The 20,453-nt window shown below is 39.9% G+C and overlaps 1 protein-coding gene across 1 annotated transcript in view; it reads left to right on the forward strand.

The window, feature by feature from the left end:
* Nucleotides 1–410: 410 nt before the first annotated feature.
* The window catches only part of sf3b3 (splicing factor 3b, subunit 3), a 36,796-nt gene continuing 16,753 nt past the window's right edge, over nt 411–20,453 (forward strand). The window contains exons 1-20 of the mRNA XM_041997069.1: nt 411–520; nt 1,123–1,265; nt 1,409–1,564; nt 2,198–2,368; nt 2,531–2,703; nt 2,877–3,018; nt 5,315–5,427; nt 5,681–5,818; nt 5,902–6,005; nt 6,105–6,270; nt 6,369–6,464; nt 6,980–7,052; nt 8,157–8,308; nt 8,542–8,697; nt 8,935–9,090; nt 9,957–10,100; nt 10,260–10,382; nt 12,432–12,586; nt 12,735–12,909; nt 18,914–19,119. Coding sequence (XP_041853003.1) covers nt 1,196–1,265; nt 1,409–1,564; nt 2,198–2,368; nt 2,531–2,703; nt 2,877–3,018; nt 5,315–5,427; nt 5,681–5,818; nt 5,902–6,005; nt 6,105–6,270; nt 6,369–6,464; nt 6,980–7,052; nt 8,157–8,308; nt 8,542–8,697; nt 8,935–9,090; nt 9,957–10,100; nt 10,260–10,382; nt 12,432–12,586; nt 12,735–12,909; nt 18,914–19,119 — 2,669 coding nt within the window. The 5' untranslated portion in view covers nt 411–520; nt 1,123–1,195. The remainder of the gene's footprint in view (nt 521–1,122; nt 1,266–1,408; nt 1,565–2,197; nt 2,369–2,530; nt 2,704–2,876; nt 3,019–5,314; nt 5,428–5,680; nt 5,819–5,901; nt 6,006–6,104; nt 6,271–6,368; nt 6,465–6,979; nt 7,053–8,156; nt 8,309–8,541; nt 8,698–8,934; nt 9,091–9,956; nt 10,101–10,259; nt 10,383–12,431; nt 12,587–12,734; nt 12,910–18,913; nt 19,120–20,453) is intronic.

Consider the following 20,453-nt stretch of genomic DNA (forward strand, 5'->3'; position numbering starts at 1 on the left):
TGTGTGTGTGTGTGTGTGTGTGTGTGTGTGTGTGTGTGTGTGTGTGTGTGTGTGTGTGTGTTCTTTTTTTTAATATCACGTGTGGGCTTCTGCTTACTGCTTACAGTCCTGTATTGTTGCAACAAAGCAATTTCCCCAATAAGGGACAAATAAAAGTTTGCTTATCCTCCAAAAATGTAAAATAATTAATGAAGAAAATTTATATCAAAATCATTCAGACATTGACATTTTTAGGCTTCCAGTGCTAGTATAACAATCCTAAAATACCGTATATTCAATTGAGTCTTACTTTAATAGCAAAAACATTTAAGTCATTGGTGACATCTGCTGGAGATAATGTGCTATTACAATCTCTAATTTCTGTCGGGCACTGTTTGAGCCACCTGTCATAATGACGTTTTGCTTGACGAAGGACCCATTAAACGCCTGCCCATCGTCGGCTTCCCGGGTTTGCAGGGAAATCATTGTGTACATAAAATTATATCCATTTGAAATCAGAATCATCTTTTTAAACACGCTGGTAAATATTGTGTTTTTCAAATTTGTAGCATGTTTACTGTCAAATGCACGTGATATTCTTGGGAATTAATACGTATTATGATTAATACAACAGAATTGTGGAAGCGTCATTCAAAAAGTAGCGGTTTGAATGAAAAGGCTCCTTGGATATTGTTAAATGAAGGTTAACCAAGTTGCAACTGGCTAAGTTTATGTGTAATGAATACGCGAAACTCTGTACAGCCACATATTTCGCTTAGAAGGAACCAGGCAGTGGTTAAAGTTCATTTCTGGAATGCTATGCTAACCGTAGTGACTGGGAGTTAGCTAATGTTAGCATGCGCAGCTGTTGTTGGCATGTAAACATTAACTTATCAAATTACGTGTTTATCGCGCTACTTTCATTCTGTGAATTTGTTACGAATAGTTTATTAATTTTTAAATGATTATTTGTTCAATAAGCCTCTATCTTGCTAATACAGATAATCTCTGTTAATAATCTTAAGCAGTTATTGTACTCAAGTTACTCAGGTTATAGTCATAACTTTTATCTATGACTTGAAGGTTCATACAACTTAATTTCTTACAGCCCGTGTACTATTTGTTTTAACTCCTTTTAATTAGTTCTGACCTGGGCCTAGTGCTCTGTTGGCTGCCCCACAAAAACATTGGGTGAAAACCACTGAAAGGGACAGCCATGTTTCTCTACAACATCACCCTGCAACGCGCCACTGGCATCTCCCATGCCATCCATGGAAACTTCTCAGGTACATGACACAATCATCCCTTGACATTATCTACCTTACTATTTAAATGGGTCATAGTCGGTCTAAGCTGTTTTACAAGCCAGTTTGAAAAAAAGAAAAGCAGATTTTACATCCTGCACAATCATTTGTTTGTGGTCCGTCAGGAACCAAGATGCAAGAGATTGTCGTTTCCAGAGGGAAGATCCTGGAATTACTGCGACCAGATGCTAACACAGGAAAGGTGCACACTCTTCTTACAATGGAAGTGTTTGGCATTGTTAGATCTCTAATGGCCTTCAGGCTCACTGGAGGAACCAAAGGTACGTAATCATGATAACGTTCACTTGCATGTTTGTTGTTGTCTGTAAATAGGTTATTCATCAAAAACATACCTTCCTATCTTAAAGTTTTACTTATATTTGACTTGAAAAATCCATATTGATTGTTAATGTGAATAATAATAATAAAAAAGCTCAATTTCACATTGTTGTATGCTGGTGGTGCATTGAGTGTGTTCTTGGTTTTCATTCAAGATTATTTTTTATTTTTGCTGGAAATGGTATGAAGGTGTATAAAAAGTGTCATTTTTTTGAGTGTTAACTTCCATGCATGACAGTTTGCAACAAGCTATCCCATAGTATCCATCTGTTTGTCCGTTTAGAGTTAGCAAAGGAAGGAGTGCTTGAATGCATGGTGTCCTTAATCTGGCACCATCCCACTTATCCTGGCATTATGCATTAGCAAAGCAGGGTTGATATCAAATAAAACCAGAAAGTGTATGTTATTTATTATTATTTTTAATAAGCTTTTTCACATGTGCATTTATTGAATTTGATATTGCAAATGGGAACTCAAAACTAGCTGGTAGATTAGAATTGTTGGACCTCTGCATAAAGTTTTCCCATCCCAAAGATTTTCAGTTGAATTAATCTTTTGACTCTGTATATCTGTAGATTACATTGTTGTGGGAAGTGACAGCGGTCGTATCGTCATCCTGGAGTATCATCCATCAAAAAACATGTTTGAGAAGATCCATCAGGAAACGTTTGGGAAGAGCGGCTGCCGGCGGATCGTCCCTGGACAGTACCTGGCTGTTGACCCTAAAGGCAGAGCGGTTATGATCGGTAAGATTTCATTTAATACTTGTATAATTGTATACTTGACCATGATGAGGAACTTCTTGTAGCAGATAAAGCCTGTTATTCAGTCCAATTCTACGTATTATTATTTATTATTTGTGAAATGAAATTTAAGCATTTTGGATGTTTTGTCTTCCACTTATTCAGGAGCAATAGAGAAACAGAAGCTGGTTTATATTCTGAACAGAGATGCTGCTGCCAGGCTGACCATCTCATCTCCTCTGGAAGCCCATAAAGCAAACACACTGGTCTACCATGTGGTTGGAGTGGATGTTGGCTTTGAAAATCCAATGTTTGCCTGCTTAGAAATGGACTATGAGGTAAAGTGATGGAAAACCAAGCTGACATTTTTAAGGAGGCCCTTGCTTCCTTGCTTGCATGCAACTCAAGACTTTTAGATTGACGAGCATATGAGAAAGATGTATCATCAGATCTCTGAATAAGAAGTCTAAACTCCCTCTGATCTGGTCTCGTGTGTGCGTTTTCTTTCCAGGAAGCTGATAATGACCCAACAGGAGAAGCTGCTGCAAACACACAGCAGACACTTACGTTTTATGAGCTGGATCTTGGCTTGAATCACGTGGTCCGAAAGTACAGTGAGGCTCTGGAGGAACATGGAAATTTCCTTATCACAGGTAATTTCCTAGATATGTCTAGATATTCAGTTTCTTCTCCAAGTTGCTATCTAGCACCTGTCAATTCATTTGGCTAAAAATAAAATCTAAACAGCTGTTAATCTTTCCTTAAAAAGTAACTTTTAAAAGACTGTCTGTCACTGTCTATGACAAGTAAACTTTAACCAGATGTTTATATCCAATTTTGGTGACGATATGAGCAAAAACTTAAGTTCTTATATGTTTTCATCCTCTATACTGACCTTTTCATGAGTTGCCTATATTAACTGTTATCATATGAAAACTCCTTAAACTGCAGGAAAAACCCTTTTCCTTGTTCACAAGCGCATAAGATGAGCCCAAAACCGATCAATGCATTCCTGTCCTCTCGCTTAGGGAGTTGTGTAGTTGATTCATGATGAAAGGACGCTTTCAGCTGCTGGTTGAGTCCATTTTTTTATGTTGTTATTGTTGTACAGTTGAACACATTAGGTCACTAGTAGGGCTGTCGCAATAACCGCAATATCGCAATACCGCGGTATTGTTAAGCCTAATCGCAGGGCGTGGCAAGCGACCGCCACCACCGCCGGAAGAGTGTCCTGGTTCCGTCCAAACTTCTATTTACATCCGGTCCTACCCTAGAGCTGTTCATTTTAAGATCAACAGACAATGGCAACTGCACTAGTCCCAAAGCCGAATGTAACTGCCCCAGTTTGGGAACATTTCGGTTTTCACCCAAACGAAAAGGGAGAACCAGAAAATTTACAGGAGGCAATATGCAAGATCTGCGCCAAAAAAGTCATTGTCAGTCGCGGAAATACGACAAATTTGAGATCTCACCTAGCTAGCAGGCATCCGGCTGTCGCAGCAAAACTGCCCCCGTCAGCAGCTTCAAATAGTGCCGCTCAGGCTGGTGCCAGCAGACAAGTTGGAGTAGCTGAAGCCTTTGGACGAGCTGTCAAATACAGCCGTGAAAGTAACAGGCATAAATGCCTTACAGATGCCGTTGCAGTATTTATCCTGTTACACATGCAACACCACAGAGGAAATACCTTAACCACGACACCCACATTTGTTTCTAAATTAAAAACAAAAAAACGGACAGAGTTGATCAGTGTGAAGGATGGAGAGGGAACACGGAAAAGCATGACATAAGTGACGTAATGTAAGGGCCTGAATATTTATACTGTCATGATGGAGATCTGCATAATTACCATGCAGTTTAACATTGGAAGCTGCCGCGCATGTCGTTTCCTGCTGCTGCATCAGCACGACCCTCCACCTGATCTGAGAAATTGAAACTAAAACCAGAACAGCGCAAGCGGCGGTCACAACCCGCAGCTGCAAACATAAACAAAAATACATAATTTTTTTCTTTCTTATTTACACACCTACTACTACATTTTTAATAAAATCCGCGTAGATTGTTGCCTTCGGCAAAATCAGGATTGCGCAATGTTGATGAATAGATCCATCTCCCTCTCTCTTTTTTTTTTTAATTGCGGTGACACCGCATACCGCGGTGTTGAGACAACATGCAACACCGCAGGAGGAAATTCCTTAACCGCGACACCCCTAGTCACTACCCACATGCATTGTTATCAAATTTTGTGTGATTTCAACTTCTTTTACCTCCATCTGATTTTTTTTTGTTGCATTTTTTCCCCCTGTAGTTTTCACATTATGAAAATTTTCAAGCAACAAAACACAACTTTCTTGTTACCTTAGACAAACAAAGAGGTTTGCTTATTTATCTTTTTTTGATAAAATGATCTTCTTAATTCATAAACATATATATATATTTTTGGTAGAAATACTTTTGTTAATTAAGGAAACCAAATGACTTTTGGGAGGATTGTTTTTCTTTTCTTTACAAAATGTAAACAGATTGGTTTTATCCTAAGATTTTCTTTCTTTTTGACACAATGCATTTGGTAGTTGATGGCCTTTGATTCTGGACTACTTTTTATGGTCTGTTGCCACGCTGCATCTCATAATATAGCTGGCTGGTACTACTGAATGATGGCTTACTGTAGTCTCATGTGAAGCTAAAAATGTCTGGAATCCGCCCTCCTTCCAGGATTCATCTAAATGATGCAAACTGTCTTGTTCGATTCCCCCCAGATACCCATCAAAGTGTTGTAGATGTGATGAGTTTGTCATGTCTCTTCTCTGATTAAATGTGGAGAAAGATTCATCCTCTCTGATCTCAACACAAACTCATAAGCTCCTGGTCAACTTTAAAGAAAACATGGAGTAAATCCCACGTAGTTCTCTGTTCTTACTGTCACACCTTGCATATCCTTCCTCCGTCTAGTCCCTGGTGGTTCAGACGGGCCCAGTGGAGTTCTGATCTGTTCAGAAAATTACATCACTTACAAGAATTTTGGAGACCAGCCTGATATTCGCTGCCCCATCCCACGACGCAGGGTGAGTTCTTCCTGCAGGAAACAACATAAAACACACTTTTCTGTGATTCTGGCATCCTCCTGCGAGCATGACTGCAGTACGGGACACATGACTGTGGAGATTTATGTTGTGATTACGTGAATAGAAATGGAAATGTTTTTTTCTTGTTTCTTGTGGGAAGTAGATTGTTGTGCAAGCCACCCACTCTGCTCCTTTTGTCTTTTTGCTGTTCTCTGTATGCACTTTTTTATTCTGCTGTCTATTCATTCCACAGAATGACCTGGATGACCCAGAGCGCGGCATGATATTTGTCTGCTCAGCCACCCACAAGACCAAGTCCATGTTCTTTTTCCTGGCTCAGACGGAGCAGGGAGACATCTTTAAGGTCACTCTGGAAACAGATGAAGAAATGGTGAGTGGACACAGATTTTTCACGGCTCTACGGACCAAGTGTGTGTTCCTCAGCACCAAAAATATCAACGTGTTGTCTTGTAGGTCACAGAAATCAGGCTCAAGTACTTTGACACCATCCCTGTTGCCACGGCAATGTGTGTCCTGAAGACTGGCTTCCTGTTTGTGGCCTCTGAGTTTGGAAACCAGTAAGTTTTTCCTCACCTTCTGTCATCTGTTTTTGTGCTTCTTTCATTGACTTTAACTTTTTTGCTAAACTTCTGGTGTTTTACCTCCGTCTCCCTTAGTTACCTTTACCAAATCGCTCACCTGGGCGACGATGACGAAGAGCCAGAGTTCTCCTCTGCGATGCCATTGGAAGAAGGAGACACATTCTTTTTCCAGCCTCGCCCACTCAAAAACTTGGTGCTGGTGGACGAACAAGAGAACTTGTCCCCCATCATGTCCTGTCAAGTGAGTGTCTTTCACTGTAACGCAGAGTTAACCAGGAGATAAGATAAACAACATTTCTGTCTCAATTTAACCCATTTGTCTCCTTATCTGCTCCTTAGATTGCTGATTTGGCAAACGAAGACACGCCTCAGCTTTACGCAGCTTGTGGTCGAGGGCCCAGGTCTACTCTCAGGGTCCTTCGGCATGGACTGGAGGTACAAACACTTTTATTCCTCGAACTAGACCCACACACACTTTACTGGCTGAACAAATGATGAAACTTTCATGTCTCTTCTCTGAGTAAAAACTGAAGAGTTCCAGGTTCTGAATTCAGCATGTACAGAAAATTGTTGTGACCATGTCTACATGACTAAATACACTGAGTTGCTGCCACGTGATTGGCTGGTCAGTTCTTTGTGTTGATAAGCAGTTGAACCGGTGGATGTAATAAAGTGGTGAGTGAGTGAATATGCTCTTAAACTAGATGTAAATGTAAACACAGGATAATATACTGTTTTGAGGATTTAATAGTTGACAGAAAATGCTCATGAACCACTTCACTACAATCCAGGACACACCGTAATGTAGATAAAACAAACTGCTTGCTACAGTTGTGGCTAATTACTGCTTTATTTTGTTAAGAATGGTAATGTTCATGTCAAGGATTACATATATAATATAAACGTAAAGTGAAAATCACTATATCTGTTTATGTCTTTGTTCCTATCAGGTTTCAGAGATGGCCGTTTCTGAGCTGCCTGGTAACCCCAACGCTGTGTGGACAGTGCGCAGACACATAGAAGGTGAAGAAACTCATGTTCCAGCCACCTTTTCTCACCAGTTTAAAAAAAAAAAAACATATTTACATCAGCTGATCAGAAAGAGGCTTGATGGTTTGCTTACAGGAAAACTAAGCTTGTTAAAAGCTGTTGATTTTGCTTTTAATTAGCTAAAAATGGGTCCAGCTGAACACCATAAAGAGGAGCTCAAAACACATCTTGAATCAGACCTGTTAGCTGTGTTTACTCAATAATCAATATCTAAAAGGGGAAGAGAACAGTAAACCAACTTGTTGTAAAATAATATTTACATTTATATTAACAGTTAACATAAATATAAAATTGAACTTTTTATCTTTATTAATCATTTAGCTATCCGATTCTTCTACATGTTACTGACATCTTTTGTTAGACTGCATTTAAGACGACATCACTGAGGCTGTTCAGCTTTCACTGTCAGAAGGTTCATTGGCTGCAGTTTTGGTCCAAGAGTTTCTGCAAAGATTGCAGCAGGTCTTATTTAGATATTTAAACTCTGCATGCAGACTTCCACTTGCCTTTAACCCCGTGATGTCTGTCACAGATTTGGTACAAATTGCTTCTGGCCTTGAATAGAAATATTATTTCTTTTAATCTAATTTTTTTTGTTTATTTATTGTTATTTACCATTTTTTATGTACGATTTATGTATTTTTTTTTATAGTAGTTTTATTTGTTAGGAATTTATTTAATATTTAGTTACATTTTATTATTCAATTCTTATATTAAAAAATTATATATATATATATATATAATTTTTTGTTATTTATATTTTTATTTATTTTTTAAATATTCCTTTTTTTATTTATTCATTTTTAAATATAATCTTAAATAAATGTATTGACTGAGTTGCACAGCAGATTTATCTTTTTCTGGCTAAAACTCAGGGTGCAGCATCATTCAGTCTTCTTACATTCATACAGGTCTCAACGTACCAAAAGGCTGACATTTGGTTAATTTAGGATTTGTGTTAATGAACTACGTGCACGTCACAGGTCTTTTGTGACTGAATTATACGATTAATGGCCAGTACTGTTGACCACCCTAGTATATCTCATCCTCGCTCTTTTGTCTTCCGTCGTTCTTCAGATGAGTTTGATGCCTACATCATTGTGTCTTTCGTCAACGCCACTCTGGTTCTGTCCATCGGAGAGACTGTAGAGGAAGTGACAGATTCTGGATTTCTGGGAACGACGCCCACACTCTCCTGTTCGTTGCTTGGTGAGGATGCTTTGGTGCAGGTGAGCAGAAAATATACTCAGCTTGAATTGCCAATCACTTTTATAAAGCTTTATATGTTCACATCAAGTCTTCATCAAGACAAGGCATCATGTTTTTCTCTGTTAGTGCTTTACTTTGTGGAAATAACGTGACAAATACTTCCAAAAGGACTATTTTACAGCTTTTCTGTGTGAACCTAAAGTCTTCCTGTCCGGCTTACTTGTCCTGCTCTGTCCTGTCTTTCCTCCTACAGGTTTATCCAGACGGTATCCGCCATATCCGAGCCGACAAGCGTGTGAACGAGTGGAAGACTCCTGGTAAAAAAACAATTGTTCGCTGTGCCGTGAACCAGAGGCAAGTAGTCATTGCTCTGACAGGAGGAGAGCTGGTCTACTTTGAAATGGACCCGGTAAGAGAGCACATGTGTTTGTTTGCGTTGTATAAACAGTACATGTTAATTACTTTAGTTTTCACTGGATCAGAATAGCTAAAGGTTAAAAACACTGCAACTGGACATGATTCTGTTCTTGTTTAGTAGTAATTTTGGGGAGTTAAACATGTTTTATATTACGTTTGATAATGTCAACATGGAGGGAAAATGAGATTTTATTTTAGATTATTAATGGTTTCTCTGCTTCGTCTCCAGTCTGGCCAGTTGAATGAGTACACTGAGCGAAAGGAGATGTCTGCAGATGTTGTTTGCATGAGCCTGGCCAACGTGCCACCTGGGGAACAACGCTCTCGGTTCCTGGCAGTCGGACTGGTTGACAACACAGTCCGGATCATCTCCCTGGACCCTTCGGTACGAGCAGAAACACTTTAAACCATAAAGCTCAGCAATGAACTCTCAGTATTCTCGTTTCTACCTTTTTGAAGAAACAACTCTGTCATTGTGAGTTGATCGAGGAGTGGATGTTGTCAAACCTTTTCTTCACAATCCTCAGTGATGCAAACTTGGTGATGGCAAGAGATGAATCAACCCATCCTGCAGCCAAATAGCTTAAATGTTAATGTTATCTGGACATGTGAATAACATCATGAACTCGTTTGAAACACTACATGTATGCTCATTTGTTGAAATGTTTGGCATGCATCCCCTCAAACAAAACTAAGTTTCACTGCCTTCTCAGGCCAGTAGTTGTTTGTGTGCTCTAGCATCAGTTGCACCCTTCCTCGAGGGAAGGCTTGATGCAACGTTGGGCTTCACAGAGCAGTCCTGTCCAGGACTGTTTCTTAATGGCACATCCACCTGCTCCTGGTGGATTCCTGACCATTACCACCTGCTGCTCCACATCCTGATTCTTGACATAACAGTTAATTTGATTTTATGCCTTCTGATGTCTTGTGTTTAATGCATTGCATGTACCTGCAGGGAGAACTATCCAGATGTGAAACTCACCGAGCTTCATGGTAGTCTCTCAGCTGTGTTTGTAGTTTTCTGGTATCACTGGTTAAAGACAGCTAAAAACTGGAGCTAGAGACAGTTTCATTTATTGTGTAAACCTCAGAGTGTAACAAGTGACTTAAATTGTAAGAAGATTTATTTCAGTTCATAAAGATTCAGTGAATACCAATAAAGAGAAAAGTCACCTTTATTCTTCATCTAATTGTTTTGGAGCTCATGTATGAAGAGACTGTTCTAACCCTGGAAGTCTTTCTCATATTCAGGACTGTCTCCAGCCGCTGAGCATGCAGGCCCTTCCCGCCCAGCCAGAGAGTCTGTGTATCGTGGAGATGGGAGGGGTTGAGAAACAAGATGAACTTGGAGATAAGGGAACCATCGGCTTCCTCTACCTCAACATCGGGCTTCAGGTGTTATTTTTCATCTCTTTCATTCAGGATTATTTGTTTTTAAGTCTTGCCCTGTTAAAGCACAAAAAAGACCAAATTATCAGTTCAATCAAGCAGCAAATATTCAATGTTTCTGATTTTGTGTGTGTGTGTCGTGTGTGTTTCGATCTTCTCTTCCAGAACGGTGTGCTGCTAAGGACGGTTTTAGACCCGGTAACCGGTGACCTGTCGGATACCAGAACACGCTACCTGGGGTCCCGACCCGTCAAACTGTTCAGAGTCAGGATGCAGGGACAGGAAGCGGTAGGTGACATCTATTTATCATCAATAAACACACACACAAAAAGACAAAACAGTACACAGTTTACTTTTTCATAATCTTAATATAAAGATAGATTTGGGATCTGTGGAGATTTTGAAGTTTTATTCATTAAAGGATAGAAAAAATTAATGTAGTGGATATAAAATGTCAGAATTTTGTGGTGTTAAACAATGAGACCAGGACTTTTAAGAAAGTTTTAGTTTAAATGGGTCCACACTGGAATACCATGATAGTGTCTTAGTATGATCAGTGTAAAAAAAAAAGAAACAAAAAAAGAAAGATATCACGATATTATGTATTAATTAATTTTACACCACTATAAATGTGTGAAATCAGCATAAACACTCCATGACAAGTCTTCTTTCTGTAAACAACATTATAAAAATGGTTTTTAACCTGGGTAGAGAATTTAGAAACTAGGGCTGGGCAATTAATCGAATTTTAATCGCAATTACGATTTGGGTTTTGAACGATCATAAAAATGAAATGGTCCGATTATTTTTTGTCCTTCGATTTGTGCTGTTTTCAAATCGAGCGCAGCTGTCATTGCAGCGCTTTGCTGCAGACTCCTCCCACAACCGCTTTAGTTTTATTCAGAACGAGTTGCAGACACCTGGACACATGGGAGGCGGAGTCGCTCCTTCTCCATCATTTTCTATGTAAACTTGCACGAGGAAGCGAAAATCGCTGCCCTCCTCCAGCCGAGCGACAGTCGTGCATGTAAAATGTTGCGTTCGTGCACACAGACGCGCACACGGGCTTGCGACGCAACACAAAAAAATAGAAAAATTCTCAACTAAATAATCCACCAGCTCCCAGAGAGACAAACGTTATAAACAAACAGAACTTTTTTCTCAATTAACACAGGGAACAATCTGGGATTTAAGAAACTCATCAACACTTTGGACAAACGGCATCACTGCCATCTCAACACCATGTTAGTGGACTGTCTCTTTTTTCCCTGTATGATGAGTGGAGTGAGGGTGTTGTAAAAGACGTGGCTACAGTCCGATGTTTCGCCACCGCTACAGACCTGTGGTAAAAAGCCGCACCAGAGCTGTATGGAAATGTCGCGCCACATTTTATTGACGCGGATTTCAACGTGAAAACGAAAAGTCTCCAGACTATTTTTTTCCACATCACACCGGGCAGAACATAGCTGCTGGTCTGAGACAAACAATAGCTACGGGGACCTGGTGGAAAGAAACTAGTCGGCATTACCACAGTAAACTAAACACTTCAAATGTCCCCCCCCCAACCTCTTATCTATGATCGTGTTAAATAATCGAGATCTCAATTTCAATCAAAATAATCGTGATTATCATTTTTCCCATAATTGAGCAGCCCTGTTAGAAACACAGTAAAAACATCTAGCTCGCTTCCAGCTGTCTTTTAGAGAACAGCTGCTGTTTGACACACAAATAATACTGGTACAGGGGAAATAAAAAAACAAGACCACATATCTGGAATTAAATATGCTTTCTTCTGCAGACCATTGCACGCTGATGGCTTAATCAAGATAAAGATCATGTTTTAACAGCCAAACTTTCCATCTAAAAAGTTAGAATTTTTTTCCTCCACCTAATATAACGTTTCCTGAAAGCTGCTAAACTCACATGGAAAAGTTAAAGGGCTTCACATCCCACACGGATGCAAAGCCCATCCGAGTCTGAGAAGGTGGAGTGACCCACACTTTCTACACAGTTTTGCACAAACTCTGTTACTCTGTCTGTGCTGCAGCTGCTTCCTCTCCCCCTCCTTCTAACCGGCTGTGAGAGAGTGGATTATAGAAAAGTGGGGAATGGAACGCAATGTGATTTAGATTTATAAGTGATTAATCATTTAGCTGCTGTGTGCACCTCAGTATCGCCGCTGGATCAGGCAGATGTAACTGCTGTAAGTGTGTTAATGCTGTGATTGACTGCTGGCGTTTAGTGCTAGGGACTCGGTCCTGCGTGTCTTGAGGAGGACGTCAGTAATGACGACTCTCTGTCACACAGCTGTAAAATGTGTTTTCCTTTTGTTGACAGGTGCTGGCAATGTCCAGTCGCTCTTGGCTCAGCTACTCGTACCAGTCTCGCTTCCACCTCACCCCCCTCTCGTATGAGACTCTGGAGTACGCCTCTGGCTTCGCCTCTGAGCAGTGCCCAGAGGGCATCGTTGCCATCTCCACCAACACACTGAGGTAAAAGATGAAAATCTAAAAAAAATAAAGCGTAAATTTGATTGAAGCGTATCATGAATGCAGTGATAAAAGACAGGACAGAACCCGTCAGACTGAAGGTTATTAACTTGTGTGTGTAACCTCTCTCCTGTCTTGTTTTGATTGGCAGGATTTTGGCTTTGGAGAAGCTTGGAGCAGTCTTCAACCAGGTGGCCTTCCCTCTGCAGTACACTCCCAGGAAATTTGTAATCCATCCCGAGACCAACAACCTCATCCTGATCGAGACCGACCACAACGCCTACACAGAGGCGACCAAAGCTCAGCGAAAGCAGCAGATGGCAGAGGTATGAAGTGCCCTCTGTGTCAGATAATGAGTTGATTTAAAGTTATAAATCCCTCAAGCCTGACTGACAGATTTATAAACAGGATGTGGTAAATCATAGTCACTCGGTCCAGGTTTACAACCGGAAAAGAAAGAGCTGATGTCCTGTAACAGAAGTTGTGTCATGAGTCTTCTGAGAAAGCAGCTCAGTAAGAGCTTTCTGTCTATCAAGCTTGGTCTGATTAATTTTTTGTATAAAAACACTAGAAATAATTCACAGACTGTGATGGAGAGGGGAGGGCTGAAACAATTCCTTGAGTAACTTGAATGACTTTTACATTATATAAAGTCCTCAATGCAAATTATGTGCTTCAATGGTTCACTTAATCCACACAAGTGTGCTCTTCTCAGTGGTCACACTGCAATCAGCTTACAAGCTGCACTTGGCTTGTAGGATTTATTTTCTGCGTGATGGAGGAATATGTTGAAAATGAGAAGTAAAATCAAAGGGAAAAATAAAAAATGTCTTAATTTTCTATACAATGCAAAAAAGATTTAACATGAAATGTAGCACACGTACAAAAAAGGTCAGCTTCCTATGGAACAGCTTGAGCAATAACCGTATCCAGGGCAACGTTGATAAAGAGTTGTTTACTGTTCTATCACGGAGATGCTACAGAGCTCTGGGCCACCCTCAGACCTATATGGGAGTGAGCTGATTCAGGGCGCATGCGCCTACCAAAACTGGCCCCAGACCATGGGGAGGGAGGCAGTACATCGGGGGTTGGCATTAAGTCTGTATTGTGTTTCTCCCCTCTTCACTCGGCATTCAGGGTCCACACCCCCAGGAAACACAAGTTGAAAACCTGTTGCTGTGTAGTACAATTTAAACAAGACAATATTCAAAATGATGAGAAGAAGAAAAATGTCTAAAACTTGGGAGCATTTGGAAAGAAAAGGTAAAATACCGTACAGTATGCCCGTCATAAATAAGCTTAAAACAGCAGTTCATCCTCATCTCTCTGTCGATCAGAGGAGCTTCAGCTGTTAATCTGCTCTAATCTGTCATTTTACATCAAAGTTCAACCAAAATCAAAACGCAGCCAAACAGGATTTTATGAGATGACCAGTAGCTGCTAGTTAAGATTCAGTTTCAACTTTCTCCATTTCAGTCTTTTATTTCTTATTCGCTGCTGATAAATATAAAAGCAGCGATAAGCAGCTTTATTAAATGGACTGTACTTATATAGCTCTTTTTTAGTCATGTTGACCACTCAATGAACTTTTACACCACGTCACATTCATCCATTCCCACACACTCATACAGCACTTCTACTGTTTATGATGAAGAACCAACGTCATCATCGTGTTAACGCATTAATTAGTTAATGCCGTTAATTTGTTTATTGTGTGTTTATATATATGTGTGTGTGTGTATATATATATATATATATATATATATATATATATATATATATATATATATATATAGATAGATAGAGAGATAGATATACATATAAACCCTTTCAAAGATACATAAACTTTCATTTCTAAAGAACATTTTACACTGGAACTGGAAGAAATTGTAAGTAATAAAAACAATAATTAGAATGGAATGGTGTCACTTAAATGCAGTCTGTGCTTTCCTTCCCGTGATATGCAGTTCAGTAATGACATTAGTTGCATTTTCTGCAAAGAAATCAGGAAGTGGTTCATGTTAAGACATTTTCCTCTTTTTACTATTCATCACTCTGTAGTAAAACAGACTTATTTCTTTTCAGATTCCAAGATTAATTAATGGAATAATGAATAAAATACTTCAGTCTTAATTAGGGTTGCAAAGGGGAGGAAAATTTCCACTAAATTTCCAGAAACTTTCCATGGCAAGTTAAGCTTGGGAATTTTGGAAATATTCCAAATTGGAAACTTTCCACAGGAATTATGGGAATTCATGTAGACATCTATACAAAATTAAAAACATGGCATATCAACACATTTACTTCTGAGTAGAATTGTAAAACTTTAATTCTTGTACTGAACAATCAATTCTCTTATTGAACAACAAAAACATGAATGTTGAGTAAAGTATTACTCTCACCACCTGGCCACCAGTTTTTCCACTCTCACATTTGTGAGCCTGTTTCGAACCTTTGTGTGCGTGTTACCGAACAGTGACCAGTTGCGCTCAGGGGCAGCTGATGGTGGTGGGATTTGGAGGATGATGGAGGCTACAGGTGCATGGGCCTCAGATCCACAAAGTCCCTAGCATGACTGCCAGATTCCGTCCCCTTCCCAAAGGCCGTGCTTGATTCGATACCCTGCCAAACTGCCCAGATCTTTACCTGAATGGCATATTCAGGTATGCTTGCTATTAATCTGGTTGTTATAGCCAAGATTATGCAACAATATATTCCCAGAATTTTGCAACCCTAGTCATAATGAACAATTTCAACTCCTAAGTTAAAGATCTACAGGCTGTTTTTCCATTTGATTTTAGTTCTCCCCTTATAGCTGATTACTGTACTTATCAGTCATCAAATGGAAAAACTTTCTTGTTCTTTCTGCACAACAAGCCTCATTTATACACACACTATATTGCCCACAAAGTATTTTCTCACCTGCCATGGCTCGTATGAACTTAACACACATCCCATTCTCAATCAAATGAATTCAACATGATGTTGGCCCACCCTTTGCAGCTATAACAGCTTCAACTCTTCTAGGATGGCTTTCCACAGGTTTAGGAGTGTTTATAGGAATTTTTGATCATTCCTCCAGAAGTGCATTTGTGAGGTCAGACACTGATGTTGGACAAGAAGGCCTGGCTCTCAGTCTTCACTCTCATTCACCCCAAAGGTGTTCTGTCTGGTTGAGGTCAGGTCTCTATGGAGACCAGTCAAGTTCATCCACACCAAACTCCTCATCCATGTCTTTATGGACATTGCTCATGTTGGAACAGGAAAGGGGCATTCCCAAACTGTTCCCACAAAGTTTGGGAGCATGGAATTGTCCAAAATCTTTTGGTATGCTGAAGCATTCAGAGTTCCTTTCACTGGAACTAAGTGGCCAAGTCCAGCTCCTGAAAAACAACCCCAAACCATAATCCCCCTCCACCAAACTTTACTTAGCACAATGCAGTCAGACCAGTACCGTTCTCCTGGCAACCGCCATACCTAGACGCTTCCATCAGATGTCCAGATTAGGGCTGCAACTAATGACTATTCTGATGGTCGATTAGTCACCGACTATTAAAACGGCTAGTCGACCAATCGGATTATGTATCTCACGATTAATATAAAAGGATCTTATTTCACTTTCAGCTTTGAAATTTTGCATAAGGTTGTTGAGTCTGACGTGCCTCCTCTTTAAATGTTCGAGCATTGCAGACGTACTTCCGTGGTACACAAGGTCCGCTTTAAAAATCTCACATGTATTTAATTTATTTTGTAAGTTTAATGTTAAGTTATCACAGACTTTTAACGTTCTGTGGCTGCCAGATCTGTATTTCTGCCAGATTCGTATTTTTGTCGACTGCGCATGCGCATCGCGGCGGCCATCTTGGACGCTGAAATACGGCAACACCGTCTAGTCAAATCTGTGTGGTAGACGCTTTTTAGCTTATGGTGAACAACTTTTTGGTAGACGCTTTTTAGCTTATGGTGAACAACTTTTTTCGCTTTTGTTGTCGCTGCCCGAGCTGTACTGCACATATTGTGTCTGTGAGGTGCACGTAATCTATATATATATATACATATGTACATATGAATGAATGAATGAATGAAATGAATTAAAAATACTTTATTAATCCCAAAGGGAAATTCAATATTGTAGTAGTAGTAATTTTTTAGTAAAACAATCACATTAATTAATTAAGGGCTTTGTTCTTCAGCCTGATAGCTGCTGGAAGGAAGGATCTTCTGTATCTCTCTGTCTTGCATCGGACTTGAACAAGCCTCCCACTGAACACACTCTGTTGTTTCGTCACGGCATTGTGTAGAGGGTGTGAAGGATCTTCCATTATCTTCGTCAGCTTGTACAGAATTCTTTTTTTGATGATCAACTCCAGCGGCTCCAGAGTTACTCCAAGCACAGAACCGGCTTTCTTGATCAGTTTGTTAATTCTTTTCAAGTCTCTGGTTCTGATGCCGCTGCCCCAGCAGATTGCTGCAAAGCTGATTGCACTTTCAACAACAGACCTGTAGAACATTTGCAACATTTTGGTGCAGACGTTAAAAGATCTCAGCTTCCTTAAGAAGTAGCGTCTGCTCTGACCTTTCTTGTAAATGTACTCAGTGTTGCTTTTCCACTTAAGTCTGTTGTCCAGCTGAACTCCAAGGTACTTGTATTCCTCCACCACCTCCACCTCCTCTCCCATGATGGAAACACTTCTATGTGTGTTCTTGTTCCTCCTGAAGTCAACAATCATCTCCTTTGTTTTCTTGGTATTCAAGATGAGATGATTGTCACCGCACCATTTCACAAACTGACCGACCAGTTCTCTGTACTCTGCTTCTTGTCCATCACTGATACACCCAACAACTGCTGAGTCATCAGAGTATTTCTGCAGATGACAGAACTCAGAGTTGTACTGGAATATACGTATATATATATATATATATATATATATATATATATATATATATATATATATATATATTTATTATTACTGTGCCCACACTGTAATTGTCTGGCACATGTAGGAATTTGTTTATGGATGTGCGCACCCTGTTTCATGTTAAGGTTCCTCTAAGATTAAGGGCTATAACATTTGGGCTCGAACATTAACCCACAAAAACCCTATTTATTTGAAATGAAGAGGATTTACATAAGTGAGGTGCACGTAATCTATATATATATATATATACATATACACAGATTTGACTAGACGGTGTTGCCGTATTTCAGCGTCCAAGTTGGCCGCCGCGATGCGCATTCGACAAAAATACGAATCTGGCAGAAATACAGATCTGGCAGCCACACGCCGTTTTCTTCCCTAGTCCGCCACCATATTTTTCCCCTGGCGGACTTCACTGCACATGTGCAACTCTCAGCAGAGATTAAAAAAGAAGACGATGTCTCACTCTGTATTTTTTTCCCCTCTTTGTGCATGTGCATTGTGCAACTCTCAGCAGAGATAGGATTAGAAGACGATGTCTCACTCTGTAGTTTTTTTTTTTTTTTTTTTTTTTTTTTTTTTTTTATGCCGACAATAGTCGACAGCTAAATTCGTTGTCGACTATTTTTATTGTCGACTATTGTTGACAACGTCAACTAATCGTTGCAGCCCTAGTCCAGATGGTGAAGGGTGATTTGTTACTCCAGAGGACACATCTCCACTGATCCAGAGTCCAGTGGCGGTGTTCTCTACACCACTGCATCTGACGCTCTGATTGCTTCTGGTGAAGTATGGCTCTGATGCAGCTGCTTGGCCGTGGAAACCCAATCCATGAAGCTCTCTTCTCTTTGTTCTTGGGCTGATCTGAAGGCCACATGAAGTTTGGAGGGCTGTAGCAATCGACTGGTAGAAAGTTCCAACCTTTGTGCACTATGCGCCTCAGCATCAGCCGACCCCGATCAGTCATCTTACGGGCCTACCACTTCATGACTGAGTTGCTGCCTTTCCCAATCACTTCCACTTTGTTAGGTTAACACTGAAAGTTGACTGTGGAATATTTAGGAGTTAGGGAATATCACGACTGGACTAGTTGCCTAGGTGGCATCCTATCGGTACCACGCTGAAATTCACTGGGCTCCAGAGAGCGACCCATTCCTTCACAAATGTTTGTAGAAATGGTCTTCATGCCTCGGTGCTGGATTTATATACACCTGTGGCCATGGAAGTAATTAGATCACCTGATTTTAGTTATTTGGATGGGCAAAGGGAATACTTTGGCAATAAAGTGTATAAACCTTCACATCTAATCACAGAAAGAAAACCTGTAAAGTTTTCATCACGTTTGTTTCATTCAGCTGTCTGATCGCCAGAGCAACAGAGCAAAACAGCCGCTTGTCTCGCGTCTCTGCAGGAAATGGTGGAAGCTGCAGGCGAGGATGAGCGAGAGCTGGCGGCCGAAATGGCGGCTGCATTCCTCAACGAGAATCTTCCTGAAGCCATTTTTGGCTCTCCCAAAGCTGGAGCTGGGCAGTGGGCTTCTCTGGTACGACTCGTCAACCCCATCCAAGGTTCAACGCTGGACCAGGTGCAGCTGGAGCAGAACGAAGCTGCTTTCAGGTGAGTTGGAAGACTGAACGAAAGGAAGGATGGGAAAAATGTATGGACATGTTTATAACAGCAGAGAAAGTGGAAGAGTATCCCGAAGGAAGGTCAAAATTGTTTAAAAGCATTTTGTATTTGTTTACAGCCAGACATTCGGATGTTTAAAACAGGATATTGTCTTTAAACAAGACAGAACTTGAAAAGTAATGAGACGTTTCATCTGAAGAGATAAAAGTATAGACTGTCAACGTTGTGAAACATGTTCTTATGTTCCAGAAACATTGGAAATGGTGTCCGTTCAGCAATATCTGAGGTTGGACAGTATCTGGATCTTTTGCTGTTGATTTCTTTTGCACTTTAACAGTCTGGGGCTGTTCTTATTATGACATCCAGGCAGCTGTTGGTTATTTTTCATTTTTTTGTCATTTAATTTAAACCATTTTGACCAGTGGATGTATTGAAAACTATAAAGAGAGATTTCAGTGTTTGTTTGATGAGGAAAATTTTATTTCAGGGCTGATCTAGTGGGAAGTCTTTTTCCTTATACATTTCACACACAGCGAAAATTAAATGCAACCCCTAAGATTGCCTTATATAAATCAGGCTTATACATTTCTGCTGGAATATTTCAAGTCTGCTTTAAAACATCACAAGCAGTAGTCAGTCTACAGATGGTTAAGAAGATTTATGCTCCTTCTTGTTTTTTTTTTTATATAAAGCTAGAAATCAGTGTGAACATCAGAAAAAGCTGAACTGCAATAATTCTGTAAGCGCTTCAGGCCACACAGGATTCAAAGTTGTATTAAAGTGTCAGAAGTAGTTCATCTTGTGATCCAGCAGAGGGCGCTTCATTATCAGTTTACTCTGATGCACGTCTGTTGATCTCTGGGTTAAAAAGTAAGCTCATGTAAGCAAATATGTTTGCAAGAAAAATAGAAGAAAATTGTGAGTAAAGGAATCCCGAATGAAGATTTACAATATCCAAACATTTGTAAAGGATAAAAGGACTTAAAACCACAAACGAAGGTGGGATGTTTCAGGGTTGCTCAGGTGTGTGAATAACTACAAAACTGGGGATTTAAGCTCCTGGATTGTCATGCAAGTCAGACATTGAGGCCACATTAGTACCACAAAACAATCATCTTGCATGGTGCAGCTGAACCACACAGAAAAATCACAATATCCTTTAATTATTTAATTATTTTTTTATTATTTTAGTTATTTTAACGAGGAAAATTAAATGAAAATGCAAGCCTGTCAGAATATTAAAACTATTTTAAGAAAGTTAAAATAAATGTTGTTACAGTAGCTTAAAACCAAGCATTTTCAGCCAAGCTGCAGTTTTACCT

Source organism: Melanotaenia boesemani, chromosome 10, assembly GCF_017639745.1.
Source record: "Melanotaenia boesemani isolate fMelBoe1 chromosome 10, fMelBoe1.pri, whole genome shotgun sequence".
In the NCBI taxonomy this organism is placed as follows: domain Eukaryota; kingdom Metazoa; phylum Chordata; class Actinopteri; order Atheriniformes; family Melanotaeniidae; genus Melanotaenia; species Melanotaenia boesemani.